Source organism: Lepisma saccharinum, chromosome 30, assembly GCF_977018435.1.
Source record: "Lepisma saccharinum chromosome 30, izLepSacc3.1, whole genome shotgun sequence".
NCBI lineage: Eukaryota > Metazoa > Arthropoda > Insecta > Zygentoma > Lepismatidae > Lepisma > Lepisma saccharinum.
The window spans coordinates 19,167,725-19,191,748 of record NC_139258.1 but is presented as its reverse complement, the minus strand read 5'-3'; the positions used below and the strand labels follow the sequence as shown (position 1 = coordinate 19,191,748).

Here is a 24,024-nt window from a genome sequence, read left to right as displayed (position 1 = left end):
CTCGACAACCACCTCTGTAGGAGATCCTTCGCAAATGAGGGAGACCTGCAGAATGCACTCACGGACTTCTTTGCATCCAAGCCCGCCGAGTTTTATCACCAGGGTATTGTGTAGCTGCAGGAACGTTGGCAAAAGGTGTTGGATGCTGATGGAGATTACTTCGAAACCTAAAGATACGTACCGTCCACTGTATTGCTCTTTGTTTATCACTGCTCTAGAACGGCAAGAACTATTTGGTTACCTTGTAGTTTACAAATATGTAAGTTTGTATGTTTGTTTAAGTTCTTGTTTGAGTCCACCTTATGCACAGAAAGACTAATCGGGACAGGGCCTACAGTGGAATCTGAACCACTATGTGCCTCCAGAGGATATCAAACCCAGGACACCTTGATTACAAGGTGACAACATCACCACTATGCCAAAGGAGGCAGTTTACAAATATAAAACTCAATTTTGTAAGCATACACAATTGTCTGCTAATATAACAGTAGGGAAATAGTCCATCGCTATTTGTGTTTTGTTTCTCTCATCCTATGATGTTTTAAGGAATGAAACTGTGTTCATATTGAAGCTGATACTGTTCTCTGCTTACTGGCTTTTTTTTTTTATTTCAATTCATTACCCTTGCATTGTAAGAAACAGCACGTACGAACATGGTAATACACAATTAGTACACTAGAACCTTTGCCACTGGGTGTATAACTATCATATTTATTATACCTTGACCTTTCTGGTTTTTTATTACTTTTTATGAAAAGCCCTGAAATTTCAATTTTCCTCACTTTTCAATTATTTCCAGATCAGTGGAACCCAAAAAACTTTTTTTTTAAATGCTCAAGCAATATTTAAATATTATTACTAGGACTAGGATTTTTATGACCTAAAAATCACCAAAATATGCAAAATAAAATATGCTCTTATGACCTAAAATTGTACAAAATATGCACTATAATTTGAAAAATATGCCCTTATAACTGGACTGTTTCAAACATCAATATCTAAATGCTGAGATATTTTCACTATTTTTAGTTCACTTTATAGGCCCTGAGTTGCAATACACAATGAATACTTTCTGTAAATTTTCAAATGACAAAAGATTTTGCTGCAATAATAATAATAATAAAAAAAAGCAGAGTGAACCTGGGAGTAAGAATGAATCCACTTCGAAAATGACTGTATATTTCTTGAAAAAGCTAAAATATGCTGAATATGACCGAAAATCTATCAAAATATGCTCTATCACTCAGAAATGGCTCAATATGCCAAAATATGCCCTTAAGAAGCACCTTAATTTAATTAGTCTCTTCATAATATGAATTTCTATATATTTAGGGAACACATCACCCTTACGAAAATAAATATGTTAAGTCATGAAAATCCTGGTCCTAATTATTACTGCAGATTATTTAAGATTATTCACAAAACAAACAGCATTTTATACGGAATTGATATAACTGTCATTGCTGCCAATGAATTTAATATTGACGCTATATTAGCATCGATAACAAAAAATCAGTAATTCCTACCTTAATCATGGCATCATTTGTGATATCATCATCATCTTCCTCCTGTTCCTCATCTCCAAATTCCTCCTCATCTGCTCCGAAATCCTGGGACGAACTTTCAGCTCCCTTTTTCTTCTGTACAGCTACTACAGCATATGGCATGGCAGGGCTTTCCTTGTTGTAGGTTCGTGTGAAGGCTGCCTTCACCTACGGATAGAAAATTGTTTACTTGAAAAGTTACTTTTAGTATTGTCTTGCATAACATACGAGAAAACATGAAACACTACGATGAAGCAAATTTTCGCTATTATACCATGCTACACAATTTTCTTCAAAACTAGACTGTTACTAATTTCAAAGCATTTGTATGCAATTTTGGGATAAAAGAATTGCATGTGTGCGAGTTCTTGTTCCGAGTCCACTTTATGTAAACATAAGGTAATCAGGATTGGACCTACAGTTTAAAGTGGCATCTGAACCAATATGTGCCTCCATAATTTCTAGACCATTCTATGCTATCGTCAACTGCACCTGCCCCATACACTTGCCGAATGTTGTGGCAGGCTGCAGCCACAGTACCGCCTTTATCAAACTCAAACAGTAAGCAGTGTCTGATGTATTCCTTATCGGTAGGGAGACAAATTTATGGTAAATAAAACTGAGGAGAGTGGTAAATAAAATGTTAGATCAGTGGTATATACCAGCGGTGGAAAAAAAAAAAATTGGCACACACTTTTTCATCATAAGAGGAAACAACATACAAAAGAGCTATAAATTGATAAACTACTTAATTTGTATATAATGTACACATACACAAGTACTTAGATTTCAAGTGTAATTGCCAGTAGCGGCGATTGGGTGGGGCAAGGATAGTTTACTTTTCTTGCTAGACAAGGCTTAGTATTTAGAGGCCATATGTGATGTGATCGAAGATAAAACGTTCTTCAGCTGCAAGTAGTAGGAAACTTTAGGCAAACGTTTCGTTACAAATCGACAGTTTGCATGCACAACCTCGATTGCTGGTTTTTGCATGTTTTCTACTTAATTTGATATTTCACGGTTATTTTGCGAAAAAGCGTTCATTCCGTGGAAAAGCACACATTTTGCATTACTTCGCGAATAAAACTCATGCATATTTCATCATTGGGGGTGTAGTTACATGCAAAATGTTCAAAATTGCATCTTCTTTTCACATTTCGCGATTTCGTGCATCGCGAAAATTCAATGTCCTTACTTATCGGTCTCCATTTCACCCACACACTTTCCTGTCCACTGCGAGTTCCTCGTCCACACTCACTGCCTGATGCTGCTCTAAGGTTCCCCGAATTACGTGCCCACAGACTCATGCATAGGCAGCGCCACCTGTGAGGTAGAACTTTTGCACATACTTAATATGTTGCTTTAACATGTACTTAACACCACTGCACTTACTACTGAAGAGAACAGAGTGTATTCGAAGTAAATATAAAAAGAAAAGTTTAAAAACCATTTTATAGGGAACAAGAGGCTGGTTCAAAAAATCAATCTATTTTCATTTCCAGTTCTTGCAAGTACAAATATTCCCCAACTTTTTCACTTATAGGTTAATTTCCCTGAAGTCAGTGAGAACCCTGAAACAGCTTAAAAGAAAGAAAAGATCACCTGCTGTTTGATGCTTGCTCAGTTGATTTCTTCCCATGAAAAATTCAAGTATAATTCCCAGTTTTCAAGGCAAACTTTCCAAAACTTTATGGGTACAAGCAGATGTTCTCTCTATTTCAATTTTACGTATTACTGCCTTTCATCACCCATGTACATACACCCACAAATACTGTATTTACTCATGTATAATGAGCACTTTTTTTAAAAATTTTTGCCTCCAAAAAAGTGTGGTGCGTATTATGCACGGAATATTTTTTTAATGTTTACGGAACCTATCATGTTATATATCGTTGCAAAGCTTGAATTCTGCACTTTCTGAATAAGGCAACAGTATTTCATTAAAGATGGCGACACTTATTTACAATGCGGTTGAAATAAGCTCATTACAAAATGAAGAAACATTATGATTTTTATGGTACTTTGTATGAAAAGAAAGATACATAAAAAGAAATTAACTAAAATATATTACTGGCCAAATAATATGCCATATATGGAGTGCCTTAATGGAAGAAATCGTGTGCTGCTAACTGCTAGTTTGAGGATCCTGAATGTGCCTCCTATAAATGCTTCGTTAGTCATAGAAAAAGTATATATTTTGAAGTTTTAAAGAGGAAATTAGCAAAACCACTTATAAAAGTTTAAGGGGCCATGTGCCACAATTTTTCACTTTGTAATGTAATGTTCTCCTCTTGGTCCACATAGCAACAAGTGACTCATTGAATAGGAATGATGTCATTCACTGTTGATCCGCATAGCAACAGATTTACGACCTAAAATTTAGAAAGTCATTTCTTGAACCTGGATTGTACTGTGCATTATATACGAGATATAATTGTTTGTCACTTTTCCCTATCAAAAACCAGAGTGCGCATTATACACGCGTAAATACAGTATACTAACAATATCAAGGGTCTGTGTGATTCCAACGTATCAAAAAATTATAATTCAATTAGAGTATATGTATATACGAGTACACATATATTTAAAATATTTAATTTAAAGAGCGGAGTTTGCATTTGCCATTCCACATACTCAGACTTGAAATACATCTACAAACAGAAGTCACAAATATTACGGGACATACTAATCTACAAAAAAAGGGGCAGTGGTAGAGTCGTTGCCTTGTAATCAAGGGGTCCCGGGTTCGCTAGATGGTGGAGGCACATAGTGGTTCGGATCCCACTTTAAACTGTAGGTCCAGTCCCAATTAGCCTAACTGTGCATAAAGTGGACTTAAAACACCAACTCAATCAATCAACAAAAAACTGATAATTGTATAAGAACTTCAAACTCATATTTAACTAATCAACTTCGAGATGTCTTATCTTGCAATAATTGTCTGTCAATCAGATAGATTGTTCTGCAAAAGACACTAACAAATGGATTGAGAGAAGTCTGATCTATTTTCCAAGCAGCTTTCTTTTCCTCCTCCTATAAAAATAAAAGCTAAAACTTGCCTCAGGCAATTTATAAATATGTATAAATTCACTGGTATTTGAATTAATAAAAGTTGCAATTTTTCACACCTATGGAGAAAACTTTACGCAGAATTCCTGGAGCCAATACTTCATGCATAATTCCCAGAATTTAAGGAATTCCCAGTGAGTAACCACTCTGTTAATGTTAATACAGTGGAACCTCGATTTTACATTTTTAGGGGACCAAGCAAAAAAAAACTTAAGATGCAGGAAAATGTAAAATCGAGGAAAATTTTGTAATGTTGATTGAGTTGGTGTTTTAAGTCCACTTGATGCACAGTAAGGCTAATCGGGACTGGACCTACAGTTTAAAGTGGGATCCGAACCACTATGTGCCTCCACCGGGTATCGAACTCGGAAACCCTTGGTTACAAGGCGACGACGCCACCACTGCACCATCAGGGAGGCCCTGAATTTTGTAATATGTATTTTGCTATGTTGGGACTATCTTGATTGATTATTTGGTGTTTTAAGTCCACTTTATGCACAGTAAGGCTAATCGGGACTGGACCTACAGTTTAATGGACTATCAAGATTGAATGTATAATGTGGGAAAATGCAAAATCAGGGAACATAAAATTGGAGTCCCACCATAGTTGAAATGTACTCTTAAAACTCACCTTACTGGGTACATCTGCCATTGGATCTCTCTGATTTGGCCACGTTGAGAGCTCGATTATGCTGTCCAAGTCTTCCCTCAGCAGATGGTATTCCTGCAAAACCTTGACAGACTCAGCCACCCCTTCTGCCTCATACTTTTTCAAAGGGTGAATTATTGCATCCCGAATAGGGGTCAGGTAATCCAAGTTTATCGCCTGCTTGCTTCCAGTCATGCTAAAGAAAAACAAGGACAGAAAATAATTTATTTTGAAAATTAGGGATGGGACAGAGTAATCGGTACTCCATCAGTATCGACCAATATAGGCATATCGGTGTATCGGTAGAATTGCTGATTATTTTACCGATCCGATATATCTATATCTTATAATTTTGTGCAAAATTCTGACATTTTACAATTTTTATGAATAATCTCCAAGTATAACTTTTTAAAAAACAAAATGTATAAAAATGAAACTTTTGTACTGCAGTCACCTAAAAAAACAACACATTTATTACCCATTGGTAGACTGGTAGAATATCGGTTATCAGTACCGGTAAATGTTATATCGGTACTTTATCGATATTGGCCAAAATTTATCAATCCATCCCCACTGGAATTTAAAAATACGCATGTTTAAATTTAATTAAGGCAGGGCTCAAATGTTGTGACAACACTTTTATTGGCTCTGGCCCATTTTGAGCACAATATTTTTATGGTTAAAAAACACATTTTTATTGGTTGCAGACCATTTTTTTAACACCATATTTTATAAATACGGAGAAACTAGTGCTCACTTTATCCGCGAAATTGATTTTTTCTTCTTCGTTCTATTAATTTCAGTGGCCGCTGCAGCAAGTTCCAAGGATAGTGGCAGCGTCCACTGAAATTAATAGAACGAAGAAGAAAAAATCAGTTTCGCAGATAAAGTGAGCACTAGTTTCTCTGTATTTATATACTACCGCGTCTCTCTTTTCCCAATTATGAACCACATTTTATGGTTTAAAAAAGTCTCCCTCTGATCCATCAGCCTTGCTATCTCACCTCAAGAAGACTGAAACAGCAGAAATATTGTCATTAAAAAACTAACAATCAACTAATGTTTATTCTTGATATTTTTCAATATCTTCACTAACAAATTGCATTTGAATTGAAATGTAAAGATGATGAAAAATTTTAATGGATTAGTACCAGGGGTGAGCTGATACTTATGCCGATCCTATCAGCAATTCTAATATTGATATCTGAATATCATAACAGCTGAAAGTTGTTCAGAATATGTATTTCTAATGTTCAATATGCAAGTATTCCATAGCAACTTAGGGCTGAACCATAGAAACCCTTACTAAAACTAAATATATACCTTAGTCGCATGTGCATTTGAAGCTCTTGGAGATGCCTATCAAATTTCCCTCGCCGAGAATTCTTCCCCAGCCATGAAGGGAAATTAATCTGTCCAGTGAAGTGGCCTTCCATGAGGTCTCCTGGAATTACGCTTGCAAACATTGCCTGTGGAAAGAAACAGGGAGTGGAACTTAGGGAGATTTCACACTAAAGTGACACATGACATGAAGGTTTCACACCAAACTAGCAAGTGACACTTGACAATAAAATTGCAAACAGCTGACTACTAGAGGCAGGCATGTATCTTTTTGACAGAAACATGAAATGTGAAATAACACACTGCATTGTTCATATTTCATGTTTTTGAAAGATGAGGTGAGCTAACCTATTCTGTCACAAAATGATGTGAAATAAGTAAATTGCAAAATAAACTCTTAAACATGAATTTAGTTTATTTACCACTTTCTGAAATCTGAATTATCCTGAGAGTTACACAAATCACACAAAATGGATTTATTCTGCTGTAAATATTTGAGAAGGAAAAATGGACTCCCTTACTCTGGAATAAATTTAATACTCTGAAAAATAGATAAATGTGCTATTACAAGAGAAATGTTTATTTTGTGTAATAAGTGTTGTTTTTAATTCAAATCTAAAAAAAATAATAATAATTTGGTACAAAAACGGAGTCAATTTCGGGTTCAAAAGGGGGTAAATACATTAAATTTAGGTGTCATAGTGGTGAAAAATCTAATCAAAAGCTGTATATAAGATGACATTTTGGTTTTAAAATTGTGACTATAATCCTAAATTTGATATAAAAACTGCACTTATTACACAAAATAAACATACCCCTTCTACCAGCACATTTATGTAGTTACCAGAGTATTAAGTTTGTTCCTGTATAAAGGGGTCATTTTTTCTTCTCAAATATTTACAGCAGAATTAATCAATTTTCCGTGAATTGTATAACTCGCAGGATAATTCAAACTTCAGAAAGTGTCGCTTCGGTAAATAAACACTAAATTTCGTGTTAAGTCTATTTCGCGTTTTGCAGTTCATTTCGCATTATTTTGTGACAAAACAGGATAGGAAAATGCACCTCACACCTTTCAGAAACATGAAAATAAACATTACAACGTGTTATTTCACATTTCGTGTTTTCGTCAAAAACGAAATATGCATGCCTCTACTCACCAACGTGTGGGAAAAAAAGCAACACCCAAGTCAGAAATGGCATGCAGAGCATGTCCTGCTACTCTGGTATGTGAGGTTGCATACAATGGAACTTTGATTTTATGTTTTTCAGGGGACAAAGATGTAAAACTTAAAATGTGGGGGGAAAGTAAGATCCAGGAAGATAAAATTGGGGTACCACTGTATTTCAAGCCACATGCCCATTGAATACCTGAAATCATGTCACATGTTGCTTGTCACATCTGTGTGAAACCCCCTACGACTACCACATAAGTTTATGAATTAGCATCACAAAACCAATCAATAAAGACAAGCCAGTAAATTAGTTGCAACTCGTTAGTTGCAAACCAATTTCTTATGAACCATAATTATTCCTATTTTCAGGTGAAGGAGAGGGTAAAAATAAACATAAAACACTTTTCATATGCTGTTCCCATAACTCTATTGGCTACCCATCATAAGGGTATTTTGGGGCCATGCCAGAGAAAAATAAGTTGGCCGCGGTGGCTCATTCGGTAACGCGTCTGACTACCATGCTAAACGTCCCAGGTTCGATCCCTGGCTGGTTCAAATCCGGGAACTTTTCTAACGATGAAAGCGGCCCCAGCGCCCACCAACGTCGAATAACATGGGTACCTGGGGGAAACCCTGGGGGGTAAAGGTGGTCAGGGGCGTGATGCTGATCACATCACCCCCACTCATGACCGGATCAAGAAAGTGTGGGGCGTTACCCCCACACCCCCTATATGCCTTCATGGCATGGTGCTAAGCACAGGGGAGCACTTTATCTTTTTTACTTTTGCCAGAGAAAAATAACCACGTCAGAGGAATGACCAACCTTGCCACATGCATGTTGAAAGCATCAATATTATGATTTAAAATACAGGGTGGTCACAAAGTGGGCGTACCCCCTTTTTTTTCCGATACAGTGGTTGTTGTTATAGCGATGTGATCACGTACATGATAGTTCACTTGTCCAAGACCTTGGTATGGAGACCATCATGTTTGTCGCACAGCTACAGTTTAAAGTGGGATCCGAACCACTGTGCCGTGTGCCTCCACCAGGTTTCGAACCTGGGACCACTTGATTACAAGGCGACGACGCTACCACTGCGCCATCGGGGAGGCCTGCACCATGTCCTGGCAGATGTTTTGCGAAGATATTCCAGCGTCACGTCCTATCAGCATCAGAGTTTTCATACCGTGACAAGGATGGTACAGCTTGCACTCTAAAATCGTTTCATGTGTTTCATCATGGTTGAACGATTGCAAATCCACAACAATTAAACATATTTTCCGATGAAAAACCAGGGGTATGCCTAGTTTGTGGCCACCCTGTAGAATACATGTGTGACATCGAAGGTTTCTTTGTAGCTGTTTGCTGTGATGTTAGTGTTTGTAGTACTTCTAGGAGGTTATTGGCATGGAAGAGTTTCTTTACGTTCAAATGCAAGGGAGGAGGTGGTGAATGCTCAAAAACAGGAAAAGTACCACATGATGAATGAAAGGCCTGATATAGGATGGAAACCATCACGTGTAAAGTGTTTTTTACGTAAATAAATACTGCCTTGGTCACCAGCTTTAGTGTTTTTCTGTACTGCGGATATGCATCCTGTGATGATCTTCAGGTATACACAATCAAGAATCTGAAGATAATGAATAAATGATGAACTTTACATAAAAAAACTGCAATATTTATTATTATTGATTGATTGAGTTGGAGTTTTAAGTCCACTTTATGCACAGTAAGGCTAATCAGGACTGGGCCTACAGTTTTTTAAAGTGGGATCCGAACCACTATGTGCCTCCACCGGCTATTGAAGCTGAAACCCCTTGATTACAAGGTGACGATGCTACCACTGCACCAGCGGGGAGGCCATTTATTACTATTATATGTATGTATGTATATATATGCATATTACTTACACAGTATTATTTTATAAATGAAACATCATGTAGCAGTATTTACTTGGATATAAACTATAAAAATACGAAAAATATGTAAAAGAATATAAAAACATATGCCGTTGCATACTGCAATGGATGTCAGACGCAAAAGCCGCAAACATATTCATACATGCTAGTAGTTGTAATTTTCGAGATTTATTACATAACTGCGAATTTACGTAACTGTGTAAATGAGCTACAGTGGTCGTCAGTAGAGCATCTGACTGCCACGTTGGAGACCCTGGTTCAATTCCCAGGATGAGTGATCTAAAGGTTGGAATTATTCTGGTTTGGTCCCTGCATAGTGGCTCTAGGGTTAACCCAGCCTCAAACAAATGGGTACCTGTTGGGTAACTGCAGCTGGAGCATAGTGCAAATCGCATCACCTCCAAAATGGCCAAGATCGATAACGTGTGGGGCCATACCTGCATATCCCCCCAAGTGTGTCATCATGACACCGTGCAATATGCATGGGAAACTTTACATTTACCTAATGAAAATAATCGTGAATATGTCCAGTAAGTTTTCCATACCATCACCACACAACGCAGTAGATAGTTCTCACCTGTACTGGGAGCAAGCTCCAAGAATTCCTGCTGCGTATCGCACGATCCACCACATCGCCTGTACATATTGATTCTGCCGCCTTCGCAACTACATCAAGGAGCTTTAATTGGTTCCCCCTACAATATACACAATGACGTCACAATAATGTACAATACAGACAAAATAGTCAATACCCATAATACAAAAGCACATAAAAATTATTATTAGTACTTAATAGGGATGGAGAGATGGCTGTTTACACTTAGATTGGATCTGTAAAAGAATCAGTAATTTAATAATAAACCAATACAGGATGGCTACTCTAAGACCTTGATAAAATTCAAGTATAATTCCCAGTTTTTAAGGCGAACTTTCCACAAATTCACTGGTACAATCAGATGTTTTTTACTATTCAAACCTTACGTATTGCCTTCTCTCACCATCTACACATATACCAGGTATCCAAAAAAGTTCATGCCGTATATTGCAGTGAGAAATAAAGACTCTGTAATTTCTGGCAAATGTGTTTTATTCAGCAAAATAAGCTCCTTCAGCTTCAATTACATGTTCCCAACGAGATACAAGCTTATAAATCCCACGTTTGTAAAAGTTCTGGTCCCTAGAAGCAAAAAATTGTCCTATGACCTGCGTGATATCATCTCGGTTTCGGAACTGTTGCTCACGCAAATGGTTATCCATGGCCAAAAACAAGTGAAAGTCGGATGGGGTATTGTCCGGGGAGTAAGGAGGATGAGGTAAAATTTCCCAACCAAGTGTGTTGATTACCTCCTTGGTCGCTTTCACCGTATGAGGACTAGCATTGCTTGAAGAAGGATCACTCATTTCCTGTTGACTAGTGCTGGCTGCTTCGGACACAGTGCAGCTGCAACTCTTTGCAACTGGGACGAGTACACCTCGGATGTGATGGTTATGCCATGCTCTAGCAATTCAAAGTGCACAACACCAGAGCTGGTCCACCAAACACAGAGCAGTACCTTCTGTTGATGAATGTTTTCTTTGGGAGACAATGCAACAGAACTGGGGGACGACCAATGATGTTTTCTTTTGCGGTTACTGTATAACACCCATTTCTTGTCATATGTCAATATCTGGTCCAGGAATGGGGCTTTCTTGTGGCGTGACAGCAATGATGCGCAAATGGTGAGCCGCTGGCGTTTGTTTTCCTCGGACAAAATGTGAGGAACCCACTTACTGAGTTTCCAAGTCTTCCCAAGGTTGTGCAGATGCAATCGAATGGTTTCCTTCGACACCCCATACCCTTGTGCAAGTTCTTTACTCGTTTGCTGTGGATCACGCTCGGTGGTCTCCTTCAGCAGGACTTCGTCGATAGTGGCGGGGCATCCAGCTCTAGGCTTGTCCTGGAGGCTCTCATCGCCCGATGCAAATCGACTGAACCACTTTCGCGCTGTGCGCTCACTCACTGATGCTTCTCCAAACGCGGAGCGTATCTTTCGAGCAGCGGCTGCAGCATTGCTGTCCAATTTGAACTCATACAGTAAACACGGCCGTAAAACGTCCTTTGACACTGGCATGTTACCTTCAGGATTGTAGTTCCTACAGACCTGCTGTCTATGCGACCGACACGCCTCCCAACTCTGCACTGACTGACGGTTGCCGGGAATGTAAACTTTTGACATCATCCAGACAGGGTTGCCGACATATGCCGTTTGACTTTCACTTTTCGTTCCAGAGGCACAAACTTTTTTGGATACCTGGTGTGTACGCGCACGCACGCACGCACGCACGCACGCACGCACACACACACACACACACACACACACACACACACACACACACACACACACACACACACACACACACACACACACACACACACACACACACACACACACACACACACACACACACACACACACACACACACACACACACACACACACACACACACACACACACACACACACACACACACACACACACACACACACACACACACACACACACACACACACACACACACACACACACACACACACACACACACACACACATATTAACGATATAAAGGGTCTGTGCGATTCCAATTTATCCAAAATTCTAATTTAATTAAACGGTACATATATTTAAAATATTTCATTTAAGATGCTTAGTTTGCATTTGCCATTTCACATACTCAAAATCGAAATACATCTACAAACACAAGTCACAAATGTTACAGGATATATTAATCTGCGACAAATTGTTAATTGTTAAGAATTTCGAACCCATATTTACCTAATCAACTTCAAGATATCTCATCTTGCAATAATTTTCCGTCCTTCAGATAGATTGTCCTTCAAGGGGCACTAACAACGTAAACAGACTGAGAGAATTGTTTTATTTTTGACGCAGCTTAATTTTCTCTTCTTTCCTCGATAAAAATAAAGCCTCAACTGTGAAAAACTTGCCTCAGGGCATTAAAAACGGGATTTGGTTGGATTAATAAAAGTTACAATTTTTCAAGTCTACGGAGAAAAATTCACGTAGAATTCACGCAAAATTCCCGGAGCCAATAATTCATGCATAATTCCTGGAATTCAAGGAATTCCCAGTGAGTAGCCACCCTGCAATACACCCGTGTTTCTCAACCAGTTGGTCACAGGCCCTGGCATCAATTATACTGGACCTTGAGAAGTTCTTCTGAAGTTTGCACAGAAATTTTCATTAACGAATATTTTATAACAGAGCATTCTGAGAATGATAAATAAAATTGTAAATAAATAGCGCTGAGCCAATACCACTTTGAACCTATACTGACGCCGATACTCTCACCGATACAGTAACTTGAAAATTTTAATAATTAAAAGTTGTTAAAAGTATTGATTAATATTACCGTGTAAGTATTCCGCTCAAATTATATGCATCAATTTACCAATTTACTTTAAAATATTAGAGAATTACATCAGAATATTAAATTTAAAAAAAGTAAAAGTAAAGTGTTCCCCTGTGCTTAGCACCACGCCATGAAGGCATATAGTGTCACGAGCCGGAAATAAAATGCTGTGTAATCAAAAACGCCAGCAGTCCCCGGGTGACGAGAGGTCGCCGGGGGAGTCTTGGTCGAGGGAGCGAAGCGCGAAGTGTGTTGCGAGTGACAGTGTTAAGTCGGTCCATTTAAAAGGTTTGGGCGAACCCACTGAGGACACCTTCAATGGACCGATAGAGCGCCACGTCGTGACTCAACCGAGGAACCTCGAAGGAAATCAGGTACAGTGGTGACACTTTGGGTTTATTATTGTCAGTGTTTAGATATCTTGCTGGCTCGTGCGTGATCTCCCCCCCCCCCCCTCTCACTTGTGCGATTCTATTAAATATTGGTAAAGAGCAATGAGAGTAATTTATTCCATTCTTCATACACACAACCTCTTGCAGCCAAGCAGTTTACGCCGGCGAACGGCCTAAACGTAACATGGTGGTTAGTGCGCCGGTTTTGTCGTAGTATAGGCAAAATAGCTACCGGTCCCCCCCTTCAATAAGTAAATTAAAATAATCACGTCAATTGGAACAATGACTATGTTTTCTGAAGTCACAAAATTTCCCAACGAGGAGCTCATTAAAGCCGCAGAAGAAGTTCTCAGGGATTCGCAGGCGAGAAACAATTTCACCGGCCTCGATACATTTAGTGCAAACAATCCGTTCTTGCAAGTTAGAGCAATGCCTAACACAGTGCTAAGAGACCCTGCTTTGACGTCACATATATCAGAATCACAAATTGTTCACAACCAGCTCTCTAAAAATCAACAAGGCATTTTTGATGCATTACAGGGTAACGTATGTGTCTTACAAAATTTAGTCTCCATGACTCTTGCTCTCCGTAAAGATCACGACGATCTTAGAAATCAGGTACGTAGGGAATTGAACTCTAGGCGGCAGTCAGCACATTCCAGCTCGCAAGCAAAGGGCGTTCAATTCATCGGATATGCCGCTCAGCGCTCTCAATTACTTAAAGAAGTCGAGAAATTTTTCTCTCGTCAGCACGAACCTCAGTGCTCACAGACGACCGAACAGAGTTCGAGCGATACGGCTCCCGCTGAAACCGAGAGCAAAGTACAACACAGGTTGTCGTCGCACACGAGCAAGATTAACATCATAACAGCTGATATCACAAAAGCAGATGCAAATGTTTTGGTTTCAGCTTGCAACCCTGATTTTCTACCTATCGTCGGAGTAGCTTTAGCTTTTTCTAGAGCATGCGGACAGCAACTGGACGATGAACTTAAAATCTTCAACAAAACACAGCCTGGCGACGTCAGAGTTACCCCAGCGTACAATCTGTCTGCTAATTATATTTTTCATTCCGTCACTCCAAACAACAAGGACCCTGAAATTTTGCGAAAATGCTATGTTAATTGCCTAAATTTACTCTTAGCTTTAGGCCAAAGATCCATTGCTTTCCCACACCTAGCCACAGGTGCTTTCGGGTTTGACTCAGCAGCCGCAGCCAATATAGCCCTTTCATGTGCGAAGCAATTTTTAGAAGAACATCCTGATGAAATAGACTGTATTACGTTTTGTACTCATGCAAATTCTGACAAAGAGATATTTGAAGGCGAATTCAAACAGCTGTTCTCGTTTTCCGAATGTACAGATGAAATGAAAGGACGACATGCGAGAAAGGAGAAACCTAAACAGAAGCAAAATCGTAATCTTGTTACTTCACTTGCCAGTGCAGAGGAAGGTAACGCTGGAATTTCAGAAAAATTTCAGAAAATCACACTTCCTCTAACAAAAATCAACAACCTTTTCTTTGTTGACATAACTGTAGGAAACAAGCAAATACCAATGCTTTTAGATTCAGGTAGTACCACAACTGTCATGAACAGGCAAGACTTACCTCGAAATATCAAGGTAAAACAGAAATTTCATGTCTTAAGTGCTTTTAACAATTCAAAATTTTCACTAACAAACGAAACCGACTTACACTTCAAATTGGCCGATCAACCTTTTCTGCACACGGCACTTCTGTATGAAGGGTCAGGAAAGCTCAACATTTTGGGAAATGATTTTCTAACGGCACATAGAGCCGTCATAGACACAAGTAGACGAACCTTGCAAATTACTCGTTTTGGCTCCTGGAAATTGCAAAGAGAAAAGAATGCTCAGGAACAAGTACACAAATTATCAAAAATCGCCACGGAACATTTAGAACAGTGTATCCAACCCACCTACACAACACAGGAGGAAGTAAAACTAAACCCTAGAGAACAAGCGGTGGTAAAAGTACAGCTTATAAATTGCACAACCAGCGACAGTAGCCATATATTAAACCCAATTCCTAGATTTTCATCCCCTAAAGGAACTTGCATACCTACCTCCCTCATGCATGAACACGAACCACACGTCCTCATTACAAATTTTTCCAATGATCCAGTTACCATTCCGACATTCACGACGATAGGGAAAGCTGATGCTGTCTTGGAAATAATTGGCCAGCAGGAAACGGGAGACACAAACGGTCCTGCCGAGGCAAGGACGGAACCTATCTGGAACCCGCTAAAGGAAAATAACAGCGACGATAGGAAGCCACATCGACATTTTTTGAAGGAAAATTCTGAAGAACTCCAAAAGCGCATTTCTGAATCTCGGAACAACTTCGACAAAACGAAGATCGACATCAACCCCAACGTCTGTGAAGAAGACCGAGATAAACTACTAGAACTGACGCACGAGTTCGCTGATGTCTTTAGTTGGAAAGAGGACGATATAGGAAGTTGCACCCTGTATGAACTAGATATCGATACAGGAGATTCGCCTCCGGTGTACACTCGACCCCACAGGATACCACCCCATACACTTCCAATCATGCAACAAGAAATCAAGAAACTGCTACAACAGGGTGTCGTTTCTCCTATTTTAGCGCCACGCTGGAATTCTCCTATTTTGCTTGTGAAGAAACCAAATAACACGTACCGCGTCTGCTTCGACGCTCGTCGAATCAACGCCGTCGCCAAGAAGATAAGTTTTCCGGCACCTCATCTCCTAGACATCGTAGAGAGGGCGGCAGGTTTCAAATATTATTCATCTATGGACATCCTCTCGGCTTATTTTCAGATACGCCTCACACCAAGTAGCCGTGAAAAAGTGAGTTTTCAAGTGCCGCAGATGGGGACTTACGCTTTTAATTATGCCCCACAAGGATTTGTCACGTCGGGAACAGCGTTAGCGATAGCGCTGAATTTAGCCCTCAACGTCGTTGACAACCGACATTTGTTCTTCTATGCAGATGATCTCCTGGCAGTCTCTGACGACGTACCCACTTCCTTGAAGATATTGCGTCACACTTTTGAAAGACTTAGGCTCGCTGGATTAAAATTGGCTCCTAAAAAGGCAAAATTCCTGTACGATGATATTGTCTATCTTGGACACCATTTATCCGAAAAAGGATGCGCTATTTCACCTAAGATGCTAGAAACTGTTAAGTCGTATCCGACACCAACAAGCAAGAAGACTTTACGCCAATTTTTGGGCCTGGCTAATTTTTCCCGTCGTTACTCTCCACATTTTTCCAAACACGCATCAGTTCTTACACAACTGCTGAAGAAGGAGAGAAAATTTCGATGGACAGAAGCACAAAACGAGGCATTCAATGCTTTAAAGCAGGCATGTCAAACTCAAAATATGAACTGTGCCAAATAGTCAGTAGTGTTAGATAGGGCGGGCCGCAAGGACAAAATTTAATTATCTCTACTACTTTATTTTAAAGAATGACTAACATAACACTTAATAAAGTATATTGAACATTCATTGAAACTTGATCATTGCTTCTTGCCTGACAGCTGGCATCTTTTTTCTGCCACCAACTTATCAATATCAGGAGACATCTTATTCAAAGCAGCTACTTTCAGAACACAGCTAAGATGAACGTCTGAAAATCTGGATCTCGTTGGTGACTTGTTTCCTTTCACGAGTGAGAAAAGTTTTTCACACTGGTAAGTGCTACCGAACATGGAAATTATTTCACACGCAAATTTGCGGGTTTCTGGAAAACGTGCAGGCAAGTACTTGTAAAAGTCAGGGATACCCACTTCGATGTACTTTTGTTTCAAAGTTGAGTCGCACTGAATTTCAATTACTTCCATCTGCAAATGTGCTGCCACTTTTTCTACGTCAGTCGTAAACAGGGCTGAAAACAAGGAGATCTTGTCTTCGAAAGAACGAACATCGTGGAACCTTTTCCCGAATTCAGTATTCAAAAGCTGAATTTTTGCGACGTACTTTTTGTACAAAACAGGGTTCTTTGAACTTGATCTGTATTTAGAACAAGTTGGAAAGTGCATCAGGTCTTCGTTTCTTAACTGTCTTTCCCAAAGCAATAACTAACGCTCGAATGTTTTGACTTGATCATTCATGTTGATGATTAATTGATCTTTTCCTTGCAGTTTCCAATTTAATTCTGACAAGTGTTTCGTTATATCAACAAGAAAGGAAAGATCTTGGAACAACGTTGGTTGCGAAAAAAGGCTGGTGTCTTGTTCTTTTATTTCCAAAAATTGGCATATTTCATCTTTCAAGTTCCAGAAGCTTTCAAGAACCATAGAACACGATAGCCAGCGCACTTCTGTGTAGTAGCGCACTCCAGAATATTCGCTTTCTAAATCTGCTAAGAAAGCAGAAAATTGTCGCTGGTTAAGCCACGGGATCTTATGAAGTTGATAGCTTCATCACACTTTCCATGTTGATTACTTTTGAACACAAGACCTCTTGGTGAATAATGCAATGGATATGATGGAACATGTGTTTATCACAGGTTTCACGAAATTCGTTTTGCAGTTTTGTCACAAAACCATTGTTTTTTTTCCATCATTGAAAGGGCACTATCCGTAGCTACACAGGATAACTTTGACAGAGGTAAATCATACTTCCGCAAAAGTTCACGAACAGCAATAAACATATCCTCACCGGTAGTAGTGTCATGCAACGGTAAAATGTCCAATAGCTCCTCATCACAAGCACGAAGAAACACAGCTAAGAGCTACATCACCGATGTCTGTACTCTCATCACAAGCGATGGAATAAACAATGAAATTTGACACTTTTGTTTTAATTTGATCACTCAAATCACAGGCCAGTTCGGTTACTCTTTCAGCAACCATGTTGCGGGATAGTGAAATGCCTTGAAAAGCTTTTACACTTGCGGGATTAACTATTTCAGCAGCTTTTACCAAGCACCGTTTAATAAACTCGCCTTCGGCAAAAGGTTTGGAGTGTTCAGCTATCAACTCCGACAATGCGTAGCTTGTGCGTACCGCAGCTTCGCTTTCTTGAGCTACTTTAGTAGGTTTTCGGGCGAAGGCAGCTTCTTTCCCTTTCCCTTCAACCCTCCCCTCATTCTAGATTACGGAGGGAAAACTGCGAAGGCAGACAACTTAGCCTTTGACTCTGAACAACTGGCAATCACTACATTCGTCAACCACGCCAATAATGCAACACGACCACCTTTTTTCACCTACCGACGGGTATATCCTGTCCAAGAGGAAAACGTGTGAAATTGCACATCGTCTTATATAATAACACAGATATTTTAGCAACTACTACATCTGAAGGCTCTGCTACTTAAAAACAGGTAATAGCAAAGGGGCCGCACAAAAAAAGGGGCCGCACAAAAATATATCGAGGGCCGCATGCGGCCCGCGGGCCGCGTGTTTGACATGCCTGCTTTAAAGCATTCACTAATCACGAGTCCAGTATTAGCCAGATACGATCCCTCTCTTCCTATTCACATATACACGGACAGTAGCAAAATAGCTCTAGGGGCTGTCATTGCTCACGAAGACCCCCAAGGAAATGTTAAGCCGATTGCATATGCAAGCAGGATACTAAATGATAAGGAAAGAGAACAAGATATAAACATGTTAGAACTCTCTGGCATAATATTTGCTTTAAAAGCATTCCGACACTACATCCTTTTCAAAAGATTTATATTACACACCGATTCAAAATGTATTCAAAATTTACGGCAATCAACTGCCCTCAAAGGCCGCCTTTGGCGTTTTTCACAATTTCTGTCCGACTACGATTTCGTCATTCAACATCTAAAGGGAACAGATAACAGTGCCTCGGACGCCATTAGCCGTAACACGACGATCCAAGATGAAGCTTTTTCTCCTCTCCTGGAAGATGAAATTGTATCTGTTTTGAGAACACGTGAATTTGACCTTGCCAAAGAACAACAAGCAGACCCTTTTCTCAAAAATATTTACCTACATTTAATTGGAAGTAAAGAAGCCGACCCTAAATATGACAGAACCAGCCAGCAATTCCGTCTCCTAGATGATATTATTTACAGGAGGACCCGAAGTTCAGACAAACAAGAAAGGCTACTGACTTGCATCCCACATGCATTACAAGATATATGGTTCGAACAAGTGCACTCTTCTCCACACGCTCTCAACCATTTTGGATACTATAAAACATATGCCTATGCGAAGGACCGTTATTATTTTCCTTCCCAGAAATCCTTCATCTACAAGAAATGCAAAGAATGTGAACAGTGTGCACGACTTAAGCAGTCCCGCCAACCGAAGCACTTTGAACTACAAACAAGGACTTCTCTGACACCTTTCCAAATTATCGCCTTGGACCAATGCGGTCCATATGTCACATCAGGACCAGAGGGACATCGCTACGTGATCACGTGCACTGACGCAGCCACGCGTTACGTAGTAGCCGCACCGACACATTCTCTCACTGCTGAAGTTCTGGCGGATTTTTTGTACACGAAAATCATATTACCATTTGGCTTTCCAGAAAAAATCATCGTGGACCAACTTCCAGGTCAAACTTCAGATTTATTCAAAGAATTGGCCAACAAATTCCAAATTGAACTAAGCTTTGTCAGCCCAGGATTTCATCAGAGCCTTGGCTTAGTTGAAAAAACGCAACAAACGCTGGAAGGAATGATCAAATTTTATGTCAATGCGAAACACAATAATTGGTCCAATTTCTTACCAACAGCGGTCTCAGCTATCAACAACACGCCGCATTCATCTGCACGGTACTCACCTACTTATTTACTGATGGGTTATCATCCCCGCACCTTACCGGATGCGATTTTTCAAACCCCGCCGCAGCATGTGAGCAATTATGAACGACTGGAACACATGAAGCTTTCGCGTCGATTTGCACAAGATAATCTCCTCAAACGCCACAGAACGGACAAGGCACGGCTTGATCCTCACTATTCTCAAGCAGCGTTTAAATCTGGCGATCAAATACTTTTGTGGAACGATCGACGCTTATCAAAGACGTCCAAAGCGTTTTCAGGCAAGTACGAAGGCCCGTTCACAGTAATCGAGCGACTTGACAAAAACCATTACAGAATTGAAGGGATCAAGCAAGAAAAACGGTTTGAACAAAAGGCAGCATCGGTCAGGATGAAACTTTACACACCACAAATGGTAACTCTCGATCAACCACGTACAGAGGAAGATAATGTGAATGCCTTAAAGTTACATTCAGGAGTGCAAGCTTATATCCCTCGTACTCTAGAGGGACTTTATCTGGAAGAATTCACAACTAGTGCACTTTATATATCATAAGTTGACAACACTGCTAGAAACATTGAAACACTGGCAGTATAAAACAGCTACTTCCTAACGAAGACGATCATCATCATCATCATCCTTCATAGTTCCTCGCCACGACGAAAATTCGAACAGAAATAGTAACAACTCCTCAACTATATATTTTACCTCGCTGCATAACGCGTATAAATTATGCTTCTTCTTATAAATTCTGCTATTTTTTCTCTGCACCAATAACTCGCAGAACAAGAAGAAAATTAAATATATCTCGTACACGCGACAGCACTAGCCGCAACATTTTTTTTTCTTTCTCATACAAGATTGTGCCGACCCTTTGTCACCGTGACGTCACTTTATGATGTGATTTTACACAGAGTAGGATGGAATTCTGAAGACGATACCGTAGCAACACGACCTTCTGCTTCGGCAGCATTTTGTGTACGTAAACAAAGCGCACGAACGCGATGAATATATCTACTGCATATGGGAGAGAGCTCACGTGTTCTCACTGTTGGCGGAGACAATACGCTATGCACCAACGCTGTAAAATTCTCATTTTGTGACTTTTCAATAATTCATAACTACCTTCAACACGCCAAAATGCCTTTACAGAGCATGTACGGGCCAACGTCTTCTCCACCTTTTCTCTTCATATTTCTTCAATTCATATAACTTCTTACATATAAACGGCAATATTACCAATCTACTTAATATATGACAGCATGTTAACTTCTAAATTTTTATCGTGCAGATGTGTCCCAGCTATCGATGAAGCGAACTGAGAGCGCTGCATCGTTAAAAACCGACCAAACTCTCACACAGAAACACATTTTTTTTTACTGATACGACACACAACTCACACGATTTGGACAGAAATACCAAATCAAGTCCCTACCTCTTATTGTTACATCTGCCATTTTTATGACACATATTTACATTAACTGGTATTACATATTTGATACTCTCACTCCATTTATTTTTCTGAAGACTTTTCATTGTGTTTTGCTATAATCGAATGCTTCCTATGTATCTAATCTTATTATTTACACCCTGATTAAATTTACCATTTGCTCCTGTTCACGCTCAAAATTTTATTTTATGACAAACTAAACACTGATAGTAATCATCATTTGCTGTGTCATCACTAATGTACCTTCTCATAGATATAAGGTGAAGTCTTTTCTCCAGAGTACATCCAGAAGTCATCCATAAGTGGCAAGCAGATTTCGCATCGAATTAATATTGTTCCTGAACTTTTCTTGCGAACATATTTTGTCTACAATCAACTTATTTGTGTATTCTTTTCAACATTTGAGACCTACTAACTTATCTTCGGTTCAGTGTTACCAGTGATATATTTATTCAAGTGTTTTCACAGTGTCACGTACATGTACGTCGTGCGATGAGATGCCGCTGAGACTACCTTAATTCCCAATTTTGGTTCCATCCGCTTCGGAATACATGACAGAAAAGTGTTACACTTCAATTAGTGTATTATTATTTGTTACGTTCTACAGTGCACTACATAGGCTACTTGCCTACTGCCCTACGACGAATCATGTTATATACGGGGTGTAATCATTTATTCAGGGACTGGTCTTTGTACATATTTAATCATATCTTAATATTTTTTGTCAATAAAGAAATGAGATTGTCCCCTGGACAATCCCATTTCTTTTCAGGGGGAGGTGGCATGTCACGAGCCGGAAATAAAATGCTGTGTAATCAAAAACGCCAGCAGTCCCCGGGTGACGAGAGGTCGCCGGGGGAGTCTTGGTCGAGGGAGCGAAGCGCGAAGTGTGTTGCGAGTGACAGTGTTAAGTCGGTCCATTTAAAAGGTTTGGGCGAACCCACTGAGGACACCTTCAATGGACCGATAGAGCGCCACGTCGTGACTCAACCGAGGAACCTCGAAGGAAATCAGGTACAGTGGTGACACTTTGGGTTTATTATTGTCAGTGTTTAGATATCTTGCTGGCTCGTGCGTGATCTCCCCCCCCCCCCTCTCACTTGTGCGATTCTATTAAATATTGGTAAAGAGCAATGAGAGTAATTTATTCCATTCTTCATACACACAACCTCTTGCAGCCAAGCAGTTTACGCCGGCGAACGGCCTAAACGTAACAATAGGGGGTGTGGGGGTAACGCCCCACACTTTCTTGATCCAGTCGTGAGTGCCAGTGATGTGATCAGCACCATGCCCCTGACCGCCTTTACCCCCCAGGTTTCCCCAGGTACTCATGTTATTCAACGCTGGGTGGGCGCCGGGGCCGCTTCCATCGTTACAAAAATTAAATATTAAATTACATGTTATATTATCACAAAATTCAGTTCTCACAAAACTGGTTCAAAATATAAAGAAACTTCAAATTTTGCATAGTTTCCAGGATTAGTACAATCTGTCCCAGCTCTTTCTGGTGCAGGCGAACGAAAACAAGTCTCTGTGGAAGTAGTGACACAAGACAGATCAACCAAAGAACACGTGAGAGGGAAATGGGATTGCGTGGAGGGGGGAAAGTAACTGTGGTTACCAGCCTTCACAGCAGTGTGTACTGCTTCGCTCTGCCTACTCGATTCCCCTTTCTTCTCTCCGCAATGCGTGGCCTTGGTCCAGAGATACCCGGAAAAGGGTATAGACTCTGCGAAAGTGGCACAGGACATTTTCGCGGAGTCCGTGAAAAACCAAAAATACTGGAAAAGTACTGGCAGATATTGGTAAATAAATTCCAACCAATACTTTCTGATACTGATACCTGTGGTATCTGCTGTCCTATAAATAAATATAAGATCCAAGTCACTTTGTTTTGAACAGCGAAGTTACAATGTATAAATATTTTAACGGTACAGTTTTACTCCAACAAACATCATTAAAATCAAATTAATAATATAGTTAGCAGTTTCCAGAGTGAAATAGTACTAATTGGAATTATTCATTGTTCAAAATAGTGCCTCGCCGCTGGCGTAGTGGTAGCGTCTTTGCCTTGTAATCAAGGGGTCCCGTGTTCGATACCCGGTGGAGGCACATAGTGGTTCGGATCCCACTTTAAACTGTAGGTCCAGTCCCGATTAGCCTTACTGTGCATAAATTGGACTTAAAACACCAAATATATAATCAGCATTTTTCAGGAATTATGAACTATTTTAATTTTTTTTAACCTACTTCAGGATTTCTCGAGCCTAACTTATGATTTTTAGCACCTATTTTAGGATTTTTAGAGCCTATT

General features: G+C 39.8%; 1 protein-coding gene across 2 annotated transcripts in view; it reads right to left on the bottom strand.

Annotated features, from left to right (window-relative positions):
- Positions 1-24,024, bottom strand: part of Gnf1 (germ line transcription factor 1) — an 80,567-nt gene that overhangs the window by 5,158 nt on the left and 51,385 nt on the right. For both annotated transcript variants that reach the window (XM_083115222.1, XM_083115221.1), the window contains exons 12-15: positions 10,276-10,393; positions 6,586-6,731; positions 5,245-5,458; positions 1,527-1,712 (exon numbers count right to left, since the gene is read on the bottom strand). In XM_083115222.1, coding sequence (XP_082971348.1) covers positions 1,527-1,712; positions 5,245-5,458; positions 6,586-6,731; positions 10,276-10,393 — 664 coding nt within the window. The remainder of the gene's footprint in view (positions 1-1,526; positions 1,713-5,244; positions 5,459-6,585; positions 6,732-10,275; positions 10,394-24,024) is intronic.